Below are 12,746 nucleotides of genomic sequence, written 5' to 3'. Positions count from 1 at the left end.
GAAGAGATGCTGTGCAATTTCTCGTGTCCAACAGAACTCTGATGAATTCTAAAGACTGTGCCGGGGTCGTGTTAGACTTCTCCCAGTTTATAGTGATTCCCAGGCACTGAGCTGTGAGAAGAATATAATCCAGGGCTTCCTCCAGTAGACGCTTGGTGGGGGAGGTAAGGAGCCAGTCATCTAGGTATGGACATGCCTAAAATCCTTGAAGTCTCAGGTGAGCGATAACCACTGCCATGCATTTGGTGAACACTCTGGGGGCTGTAGACAGCCGAAAGGGTAGTGCTCGCAACTGGTAGTGAAAGGCTTCTATGCAAAAGTGGAGGTACCTTCTTGAGCATTTGTCCACTTTTATATGGTAATAAGCATCTTGAAGATCTATAGAGCACATCTAATAGTCTTCTTCCAAAACTGGAAGGATAGACTGAACTGTGACCATCCGGAATTTCCCAGTTTTTACAGATTTGTTTAGTGTGCTGAGACCCAGAATCGGTCTCCAGTCCCCTCTCTTTTTTGGCACTAAAAATAATCTGGAGTAAAAAACGGATCCTATCTGGTCTGGGTGGACCATTTGGATGACTCTTTTTTTTGTAGCAGCTTTTGGATTTCGTGTGCTGCTGCTGCTTCCCCCTGACTGGGTAGGACGTCGGGTAACTTTCTGGGTGAAGTGGGACAGAGATGGAAGGGAATGCAGTAACCTCTGGATATTATCTGTTGTAACCAGGAATCGGTGGTTATGGTTCACCAGGCAGTAGGGTACAAGGAAAAACGGCCCCCGACCGCTTCCAGAGGTGAGCAGTCAGACAATGCTTCAGGAGCGCTGGTAGGGCTACCCAGAGAAAGAATCTCTGGAACCCCAATTTTGTGGACCTCCCCTGCCCCAAAAGGGGAGTATTCCATTAGAGTTTCCCCCTCTGCCCTTAGGGGAGAACTCGGCACATAGATCACAGAAAGAGCCCTGTGATTTTTCTGTGTCACATCTTCCCGCTCCTCTGATATCAGGAGTAGAATCATTGAGGGATGGAGTGCCAAACACCAATGGCAGACAGGGTCTTATAATCTTGTTCGCACCTTGCCAGCATATCCTTAACCTTTAGGCCAAACAATGAAGAGGCCTCGATGGGGGGCATTAATAAAGGAAACCTTAAAGGATTCTGCAAAGTCGCATCCAGGCATGCCGTCTCGTGACTATGCCTGCACCTGTCACTGCTTCTGTTGCGTGTGAAATGAGGCGCATGGAAGAATTGGACATAGATTCCAGGGCCGCTATCTGAGAGGCTACCTTGTCACACATCTCATCAGAAACAGCTACTGCCAAGTTTTCAGACAGTTGGTTGATAAGGTCCCTCTGCAGCCTCGTAAAGTGTGGCAAGCAGTTCAAGGGCCTTACAGCGAAGGTCGATGAAGCAAACACATGCTTCCCGAGTCTGTCTACTGCCTGCGACTCCTTGTTGGGTGGATGGACAGTCTGGCGCTCTCCTGCCAAGTCTTTCTTGGTTGCAGCCACCACCACCATGGCATCTACTAGAAGACCTTCGGACCAATGAGGATGTTCAGCAGGGGGAGATAAAATTTTGTCAGGCCTCTGAAGTATAGCTTCCAAAAGGTTCAGGAGCCTTCCATGCATGCTGGATGATGAGCTGGACAAGCTCATCGGCCAGTGGGGTAACCCAGGAGGTAGGGGGCCGGGCACGAAAGGCCTGCATGAACACGGATTCCTCTGAGGAAGGGTTGGAGGACTTCCATTCGCCCCTCTGTCTTAGGATCTCAAGGATGTCACCAAAGGACACCTCATCAGTAAGTGACCAAAGGGACCCTTCCCCATCATCAAAGTCTGTATCTTCAGTTAGAGACTCCTCAGTGGAGTCCATGTGTTTCCTCTTGCACGCAGCCTTGCAAGGGACTTCCTCAGTGGGGCACTCTGAGGAAGATTGCGACGAGGGGATCTCCTGCAAAGGAGAAGCCTGAGGCCCTTGTGCTCGGGATCCAGTAGTTGTGGCTTGCGACAGCTGTGGCACAGAGGGGGGCAAAGACTTTGACAGGGATGTTTTGCCAGCAGAGGCAAGTGCCCTCTCCATGGCCTGGAAGGTCGGACCGCCCGAAGAGCGATGGGAGCTTGGAACAGAGCATGACAACCTCAGGACCGGGGTCACACCCCACTCAGACGAGCCGACCCCCAGACCAGGAGTCTCAAGAGGGCTTTGGAGCATGAGGGGAGGAGGATTCCTGGAGGGGGCCATAGAAAAAAAATTGGCATCGAACCAAGAACGCATGCCCCCACAGCACAGCACCTAGCCTGAGAAGGGCCCGGTGCCCAGTGCACTGAGGGCCACAAGGACAACTCCGGCTCCAAAGTGAGGTCCACTGTTGGTGTCGAAGAAAGGGAAGCTGCTGTCGGAGGAAGGAGCTTCAATGAGTGTAAGATGGAGTCTGTGGAGAAATATGGGAGTGCAGCTTTAGACGGATTAGAGAGTCCCCTGGCCACAAGCAACTGATCGACAAGCTGCAACACATCCTGTTCTGAGAGGCTCCTGGTCAACCTCATAGCGAGACCTGATGGAGATTCTGGCCTGTCCAAAAAGGGGCTGTACTGAATTCCCGCAAAAGGATCTATGGAGGGAGAGTACTTAGTTCTGGCAAGTTCGTGTAATGTAGAACCCAGAGCTGAGAGTGTCTGCACAGAAAAGGGTGCCGAGGGCATCTGCGCTGACAAAGGTGGCGCCATAGGCATTGAGGATGTCTGCACCGTGAAGGGTGGTGTGGCAAATGTCTGCACCTATGAATACAGTGCCGCCGAAGGTGTCTGCACCAGTAACAACAGTGCTGAAAGTGACTGCACTGAACAGGTTGGTGCCAAAGGCTTCTGTACTGTAGAGGGCAGTATAGAAGTTGACTGCATCAACAAGGACGGAGCCGAAGGAGTCAGCACCAACGGTGCTGAAGGAGACTGTACCTGTAAAGACGGTGCCAAAAGAGTCTGCACCAATGCCAGCAGTAGTGAAAAAGGGTGTGACGATACTGTCGGAGACGTGAGTGTCTGCACCGGGAACGCTGGTGGCAGTGAAGAAGACATAGCTGGACCAGTGAAGAAGACATAGCTGGAGTGAGAACAAATTGGGGCGGTGCCGAGGCTGGGGCTGAAAAGACCACAGATGGCAGCCCTGGGCCCGAAGTTTTCACCTTTTTGTGAGTCGACTCCTTGTGGTCTCCAGATGGAGATGAAGTGAGCAACCTCGAGGAGGAGGAACGCCTCTTACAAGGTTTAGAAGGAAGGGGTGAGGCCTCGTGGAAAGGAGATTTAAGGAAGCCTTTCAGTACAAGTTTGTTCTTCCCTTCATTCAGAGTCCTAGTCAAGAAATTTCTACAAATCCCACACAGGGGGTCCACTAACAGGTGGGGAACATTCAGACAATAAACACACAAGTCATGACCATCAGAAAACGGTAACTTACGGCCGCATTCTGTACAATGTTTGAAACCAACACTACTTTTCTTATCCAACATTGTAATATCAAGGGAAAAACTACGATACTGCTAAAAATTATGAAACTACCCAGAAGAGTGAGAAAGGGAAAGGAAGAATTCCCAACGATGGTAATGGAGAATTACCTCAAAGATAAGAAAAAGGACAGAATATTTTATAGGGAGAGAGTCTCAAAGTTACGATAGGGTAAGAAGATAGAGATAGTGAAGAACTGAAAACTTTCTATACACCAATAATAGAAAAACTTCAAAAAATTGAACACTTAGCTGAGAGAGAAGGCTTGACACGGCTGTACAGCAACATGGCAAACGAGATTTGAGGTAACAGGGAGCAGAGCACTGTGGGTACGATATTGGCTCAGGAGTTTTTTTGGCTGACGTGAGCTTGGTATAAGGCCGGCTCGGTTCCGAGGACAGAACCGATAACCCATCGTAAGGAATGAATGAAGATTAACAAGATCAGATCAGATGTTTCAAAATGCAACAGCATAAAGTAGCACATTGGTGCATAGTTAAACTGAATATCTGAGAATACAGTGAGTATGTAGTACAGATAATTAAAGGGCAGTTGTAAACACAATTGATAAATATGCAGTACATACAATAAAACTGTAGGCAAATAATAAACAAAGGGAAAGATAAGATGGCAGAGGCAATTATAGGAATAGATGGATGGTGAAGGGGTATGGAGAAGTTAAATTTGTGGTATGGAGGAGAAATTAGTATCTTGCATACTTAGTAGAGGATGAGTTAGTTGAATGTCCTGTAGTGAGTCTTCAAATCATTCCTCGTCTTGAGAAGCATTTACAAGCATCTTGTTAAACAGGAATGTTTTGAAGCATGATCTGAATTTCTGCAAGTGTGAGATTGCCCTCAGATAAATTTGGCAGTGCTTCTCATGACTGTGATTCCATAACTAAGAAACACAATCATTCATGATACAAGAAATGATGAAACGAGACAGGGTGTGAAATTACAGTCAAAAGAATTAAATGAGTGTATGTATACAAGATCAAATGAGAGTCAAATAAAAAAGTCAAACAGAGAAATAAAGTGAAAATCTGTTGTAAGTGTAAAGGATATGCATGAGAAAACCATGTGCTAAGAGTGCTTTAACAGTAATGGAGATAAGGGCATCAGTCTTGAAGCCAAGAAAAAAAACCTAGTTCTGATAAAATTCAAGCCGCATGAAGCAGATGGGGAATTAAACATGACAGGAACCACTGTCCTGTATTTAATAAAGTTTATAAAAGTTAAGCTAGAAAAACACCTTTCAAATTGTGTAACAGGACTGACAAACTGTGTTCAAAAGTATTTGCACTTTGTTTTGTTCACTGTTTTGGAACATGTAGTTACGAATTTTAGGGGTGGGTCTTTCAAAGATTTTCTTGAGCAGAGAGAAAATATGTGGCAGTTAAGACTAGGTGCTGATAAACAACCTGGTACAAATGATTCAGTTAATATTATTTATTTATTTATTTATTTATTTTTAAAAAGGAGACTGAAGGTTTTAAAATGATTTGTTTCTGTTTTTTAAAAAATATGCTTTGGTGTATGTATCTTTAAATAATGTGCGTTTTAATTTAATTTAATTGGTGGTTGATATATAAGTAGCTGCTGATGTGTGTTTTACTTTATTCTGATGAAGTCTCTTGAAGACGAAAGCGATATTAAACTGTGGTTTTCACTAATTCCTGGTGGTTTCCTTCATTGTTTGACCTGTGTGGTGGTATACTACTTTTATTGGTGCTTGGCTTGCTGCTACATCCTTTGGGATTGTTTCTTTAATTAGTATTTGCACTTTGCTGATCAGAAACATGAAAATGAGCTATTCCAGGGAAACCAATCACAAGTTTTATTTCTGCTCATATTAAATAAAATATAATCAGCTTGCTTCAATAAATGTTCAGTGGCTAGAATCTATTTAATGTTCAATATACACACAAGCAGAAGAACATTATAATAAAATCTTAACAATGACCGAGGTTGCACTTAAAAATCATTGAGGGGAATTCATAAAAGTACTGCAACATGTGCGCTTTCGTGTACACATTACAGTAACCTTTTTGGTTAGCATGCTCAAGCAAGATAAGATTAGCATTTGTTCTGATCCAGAAAATGTGAATGGATCACTTAAGGAAAACGCTGTCCACTAACTGCATCTGAGGAATTAAATCTCAGAATGCCAAAATACTAAGGTCTTCTCGGCACAAGATAACATATTCTGTCAGATAAGGCTAGATGAAGCTCTGAGCAATGTACAATTATTACGCCATTAAGAAACAGCGATACCCATGTACATTCATTGGACATTTCATCAGCATCACAGGCAATTCAAAAAAAAGCTGTTCCACAGCTAACTGAAGGCTGGAAAGGTACTGTAAGCACAAATAATCTAAAAATATGGGGTCAGACACAAGAACAGAAAGATAAGAGACAGAAACAACTGTGGACTAGATTAAGACAGCAAACTTTAAAGTTAATTAAGAGTGAATATAAAGTAAGAGAAACAAGTCTGAAATAACTGGTCATATTCTAATGTCATAGGGATAGAAACATGGCAAAGTTGTCAAGCAATGTTGCTGTATAAATTCCGAAGCCAGAAAATGAGAAAGCATTACAAATGTTTCTAGGAATGAAGCATAGTCTTGTAAAGTTTGTAAATATCATGTTTTACAAAACTACATCTCTGAGACAGAGGAAAGTGTAAACAGCAATTTCTACCAAAATACATTCACAAGTAAGAAATTTGCCTGTGTCGGCAAACATTTTAATTGATTATGACATCTGTAAATGTTCAAGGATGTCACTAGGAGTAGAAGGCTTGAAGCCATTTACTCAGGGGGAAAACCTAAATGCCTTTTCAGATCAACACCCTGAGGTAAAAACTGAAACTGAAACAGTGGGAGAAGAGCCAGAAAAAAAAAATATCAAAGAATCTCCACTTCCAACTACTCGACAGTCTTCAGGAAAGGGAAAAAGAGAAATTAAAATATCTAAATAACATGAACCAAGGCAACAGGATTTCTAAAAACAGAAAAAGTAAAGAACATGTTTGTCAGATATTGCACTACTAGGACATATGTCATTCACCACCCTGGAGCACTGTTTAAGTGACTTGTTCAGAGTAAAATAGCAGGCAAATGGAGGCTGTGGGAATCAAACCCTGGCCCATTACCAACTCATGACCTTATCGCTATGCTCTAACTAACAGGCAAAACAAGATAGATAACATGCTAAACAAGTAAAGATTTAAGTCTGAAAGTCATTTCTAGTAGCAGCTAATAAATGCAAGTTCAATACTGAACACCGGGGACTGACAAATATACTGCAACAAAGAGGTACTGCACCAGTGCTGGCTGCACCTACAACAGGTTATAAAAGGCTAGCAGAGTAATATGTAAACTAGTTAGTATCCAAGAATTACATACAGACTGCCTGTATCTGCTTCTGCTGTAACACAAATCCCTTAACCACATGCTACAAATAGCCTACCAGAACTTGATGTTCTATGCTTTAAAAAAGACAGAAAGAAAAAAGCAACAGAAGATTCTGAGGAAGAAAATTTAAATGTAATGTGTCCCATCATGTCCTTTACAAAAGATAAAGGTGCTTTGTCCACATCTTATGGGTCACCTCTACGGGACATCAGCTACAACTCATTCCCAGCAGCAGGACTGCCATTAATGAAGTAACAATACCAGAGTGCTGGCGCGAGCAATTCTGAAAGCAGTTTAAATGTAGAAAACAGACTGAAATGACAAACTACAGCAGCAATCTGTTTTACTTGGTCATATAAATCAAATTTTTACACATACAAGTAAATACAGTGTTTTCAATAACATGAGAAATTTAGCTGTGATCAACATGGTCTGTCAACCAAGTGCAGTTTGGTGCAGAAGTCATGTCTGCTTGCATTGTTACTATTATTGGCACTGTGTAGATAGTGTGTCTACTTGTGATAAGTGACTCTCTCTATGGAATCATTATTAACTATGCACACTACTTTGCCTAAGTGATTCTCCCTACTTAATGTCCTAACTAATTTTATGTTCCTCCACATATACAAGTTCAAACATATATTTGTCAAGTGTTCTATTTCATACTATGTATATATTTTTGTTTTTACATTTTTATCCTGTAAATGTGTTAACACTCAATTTTTTGTCTATAATTTCTATTACATGATGTTATGATTTTGTATGTAAGCTTAGGCTGGAGCTTTTCTCCCCGAGCCGCCACTGGAAATGGGCACTGTCCCAGTCGGACCATCCCGGTAAACAAATGTAAAATAAAATAAATAAGAACACTAATAAGTTACCGCTGTGCCTGATGAATGAATATTACAGATAAAAGTACAAGAAAGTAATTATGTAACATAATGCATTTCACATATATGACAGCTACTGTCCTTCCACAGGTAAAGTTGGTCATTTTACTAAATATTCTTGTTGCTCACCCGCCTACATTTTTAGGATACTTCATTGATTTCTATGCAAATAAAACTAGACGCTGTGGACCAGGACACTAATAACTGGCCTTACTCTTGTCTTAAATGCAGAGTAAAAGTTCTATATGTCACTTTATGCAAACAGGTCAAAACACAGAGTTTAGTACAGCAGGACCAGACAGATTTCATCTCTAGAGGTCAGACTTGGGATTGTGAGAGAAGGGTCTTGTGTCTGATAGAAGTTGTTAGCTGAAGGAAGATCTTTATTGTAGCCATGGTATTTGATACAAAAAAGTCCTCTGACAGGCTTTCTTGGCAAATACCGGATACTGTTCTTGAGCTAGTGAAGCTCCTCCCCTAGAAGTTTGCAATCAGGATCCCCCCCATCTCCCTTTACATATACTAAAGCCTTGGATCCACTATCATGCTGGGGATGGAATGTGGTAGTGTATGAAGAGTACTGGGCTTATTGGTCAACCTCTCTGTTTAGGCAAATAAGTAGATGATAGAGATCTTGTTTTTGTGCCATTCTAAAAACATAGTTCAAGAATCAGAGTCCTTTTTGTTACAGGAAAATGGGAAACATTATGAACCTTTCTCTTCATTTTAAACAGAAGGACCCGAATACAGGAGGAGAATCTAAAGGCTATGTGACACACAGCTTATGTAACAATGCAATATAAAATAACATGCCAGAAGAGAAGGACCACTGAACCATTTCATTCATATGATATCAACTGCTAAAAAAATCAATACACATTTATTACTCCCTTGAAGGTGACTATTCATTTATTGTTGTGGACACAATATGAACATGTACAAAAGGAAGGCAGTCCATTTTCTATCCCTCTTTCAGACTTTTACCACAAATACATTAGATAATGGTTGGGAAGGTCATTTCAGTCTCCCCATTCAGGGCACTTGAGACCCTCCACAACTTTAATAACCGATCAACTCTGATTAGATGTGAAGAGTGTAGCAAGCCTGATAATTCTGATTCCTTGCATTATGGATGATAGTAATACAGACAATACAGCAGCTGCATGATACCTATACATACAGGAAGGGGTACAATCATTCCAGCTTTGCAACTTGCACACAACCAGAATTAACTTATGCAAAAGATTAATCTTCCAGTATTCTTTAATGTGAAAGAAGATATAAACTGCAGGAACACACCAGCAATACCTTGGTGTTCACCAAGCTCTGCAACGATGACATGGAAATCAATATAGTGTCAGTGATTCCAATGTTACATCAATAAAGTCTACATAAAAGAATGAGATTGCTGAACACCGGGACAGGAAGCTTATCCTCACTACCAAATCACACCATTTCAGATTTAGTACATTTAGGTACTAGGGATGCAAGCTTGCAGGGAGCACCTCCACATGGCAAAATGTTCTGCTTTTTTTGTATTTTTGAGTAACCTCAATTATGCGTGCTGTGGCTATTTTTTCTTTTAAACAGCATAGCTTACTCCTCAATTAAGAAAAAAAAATATGTCAGGCCTGTCAGAACACTAGTTGAAACCTTTAAGACCATAAATGAGGCATATAATGTCAGTCTGGGATTTGAAGCGTATGCAGCAAATGTAAAATCTGTAGCAATCTGACCCCATTTGTTTACCTGATTTCCTTACATCTGTAAGAAACAATTTGAAAGGATTATCCTATATACTGTGTTTTCACGCCCTTCTATCTCCTAAAACTCTGGAATGGTACTTAGGATTCTACCCTTATGTTAATACTAAACTGTTAATAATCGTAACTAAGTGAAGCATTAGATTTGCATCATGACTTGCATAACTTAAAACAAGTAGCAAAACATCCAACGATAACTTTAGCATTTGCAAATACAATCTTTTTACAAAAAGATCATAAGATTATTCCGCTTTACCAACAGTGGTCGCTATACATCAGTTTATTACACACTATACATGTTCATACTGAAACAGGCCAATGATTTAAACATTATTAAGTGGGTAGGAAAATAATAAGAAAGTTAAAGTCAACTACAACAGGAAAGGAAGTGATAGATACTTACATTTCAAATTACTTACTGAAAATGGGAGTCTATCATCAAACAATAATGTAACATATGTCCAACATTAAAAAAGCAACAATTTCTAAATGATAACCAAGAAAAAGCCACCCTGCAACCTAAAACTTACATTTATTAGACTTAAGGAGAGAGTGAGAAATGAATGCATAGGGCTGAAAACAGGAACAAAAGCTAGATTAGAACCGATTAGTACCCGTAACAGAGAAGCCCAGTTAAGCTGCACAAAAAAGGCCTGTAACAGAACTATAAAAGGCTTATCTCCTTATTATAGTTTCGTTACAGTTATCAGGGAAGACCTTTGAAATAAATCTTTACTAGAAGTGTACAAAAACATTATCAAATGCAATGACGTGAAGATCTGTCGAGATGTACATAGCATGAGGAAGAGACTAGTGTAACAAAAGTGAAGATATTGCTCACGTAAATTAAAAGTTAAACTAGAAAGACACCAGGAAAAGGTTTAACTGCAAACATGGCTGAAACAGATGAAGTATGACCCAGCATACATTTTATAATGAATCTGAGAACAGCAGCTGGAGAAAAGCTAACATTAGGCCTACTCATAAAAACAGGTAGAAAACTAAATATACCTAATTAAAAGAATTAAGCAATATGGACTGCATACAATGTGCTTATGAAAAAGATGCATCACCAGTGACTTTTTAATATTCTGGGATAAGTTTAGTTTAACTGAAGAAAGGTGAACCACATAACAGTATTTCAATTCCTTAGTCAGGCATCTGCTCTGTTAGCCTCACCAACTAATGGCTGGATTAGAAAATGACTGAAAGGCTCATAATTGGGTTAAATTACAAAAATAACATGGGAAATAATAAATCAAGGATCCTGCAAAGGTCAATATCAGTCTCTCTGCTGTTCAAAATCTATGCAACGGATAGAAAGTATCTCAAAATATCTTAATACACAGAGTGCAAAAGATATTACGATGGATAGTCGCATTTAAAAAGAAAATGATAGCAAAACTTTACAAATTACATCAAACAGTTTGGCAACATGGTCAAGACTGATATAAGAGAGTATTATATTTTTTAGCATTTCAACAATAAATGGGATTATCTTTCATCATGAATTGACTTGAATTTCATGTTAATGAATTTCAAACCCATTATCCAGTGAACAGCACTTTTGTGTAGAGTTTGTTTTTGGTATTTTATTGATTGGTTACAAGATTGATTATAAGCATAAATTAAGTTTACTTGTAGATAAGTCTATTATCAGTCTTTGGGATTCAGAAGGTATAGTCTTCTTTTTGTGGGATCTGGAATCTGTTTTACCAGAAGGTAGGGATTAAGAAAGTCTTGAAAACTGATAAATCAGAATGTGTACTGAGGCATAGAAAAACAGGACTGCTTACTATGGTTTATTTCTTGCAAGTGTCAATTATGGTGCCACTATTTACAGCCCATGTAAGCCTTATTTTAGAACACAGTAACAGCAAGGGATACATACTAAAAAGATCACTGGGGTCAAAGACTTGCTTTATGAAGAATAAGGGGAGAGAAAGTTCCCTGATGCCCTAGCCAAATTTCCCCTAGCAGTAGAATAACCACCTCAGGTTTCTGAAAAGAGGGCACTAGCTCAGTGGGAATAACCCAGTCAACAACATATAAATAAAAAAATAAAAGTGAGAAAGCCTGACCATGTATCTGGTTCAAACTAATTGCATGGCAGCAATGTCAGAACTTACAGCTGAAAAAACAACAAAGTCTTGAGTCAGAAAATTAGTATTACTATTAAAATTCATGCAGATGTCACAGCCAGGGAAAGCAAGAATACATACATCAAAAGTAACATGGAATACAGTCATCTCAAAGACCTGCTTTCACAGGAGATGCTTATATCTGTACAGTCGATATAATCTCCCCAAGTTTATGGTAAAAAGAGAAAAGGGCAGGTTTTGGTACTAAATTCGACATATCCACATCATAACATTATGTACCTCTTCAATTTTACTTTTGATTTTATATTACCAGCACTGACTCCAGGTGCGTCTCTCATACAACGTGCAATGACAAATTTCTGACAAGATATTCTGTGATTACATATAGTTCTCTGTGCACTTCTATTGTATGCTCATTAACAATCCTCAGAATAAAAGCAGTAAGAGCACTCAACGTGGATTTGTGGATTTTGGGGCTTTTTTATATTTCTATTTAAAATGTCCAATGATTTTTTCTCTGCAGATATCTGACACGCATTTGTCTAAACAGTTGTCTAAGTTACTGTTCTAAGTATTAATCATTCTCTGTTATTAATTCAGTTTGCAGTTCTTTCAGAACATAATGGCTCCGTACAACAAAAACACAACAGCAAGTTCTAGGCGGAAACGGAAAATTGTAAGACATTCATCAACAGAGTCAGCAGATCTAAGAAAAATAAAGGAATCCATCAGGGCTTTCAACCTAAAGCCTCCTGCTCCAGATGTTGCTTATGAAGAGAAACTAGATATACCTGAATATATCTGCCAAGACCTAACCTCCACTGATGGGGGGGATAACGGCGACCTCGTGTCCTGGCTGGAGGACAAAAGCTGATCACCCACGCTGATGTATTCTTGATTAACCGCAAGAATGATGTGGTCACGTATGGCAACGAGACTGAAGAAAAGGTAAGAAAAGATGATTAGACCTTGATTATACAACAGCTGTTACAAAGATAAGTCTCAGTATATAGACTTCTTATAATCATAATATCAGGTTGCACACTTTTAAAATTTGTCTATGGTCAA

The 12,746-nt window shown here is 40.0% G+C and overlaps 1 protein-coding gene across 1 annotated transcript in view; it reads right to left on the bottom strand.

Moving 5' to 3' along the window:
- Positions 1-12,746, bottom strand: part of MOCS2 (molybdenum cofactor synthesis 2) — a 531,485-nt gene that overhangs the window by 420,561 nt on the left and 98,178 nt on the right. The window contains 2 exon segments of the mRNA XM_044063897.1: positions 12,470-12,545; positions 12,548-12,615. Of these exon segments, the coding sequence (XP_043919832.1) occupies positions 12,490-12,545; positions 12,548-12,615 (124 nt within the window). The 3' untranslated portion in view covers positions 12,470-12,489.

The sequence above is a fragment of the Protopterus annectens genome, chromosome 2.part2, assembly GCF_019279795.1.
Source record: "Protopterus annectens isolate FY-2018-M chromosome 2.part2, PAN1.0, whole genome shotgun sequence".
NCBI lineage: Eukaryota > Metazoa > Chordata > Ceratodontiformes > Protopteridae > Protopterus > Protopterus annectens.
Note: the sequence above shows the minus strand (reverse complement) of the source record. Positions and strands in the feature narration are given on the sequence as shown.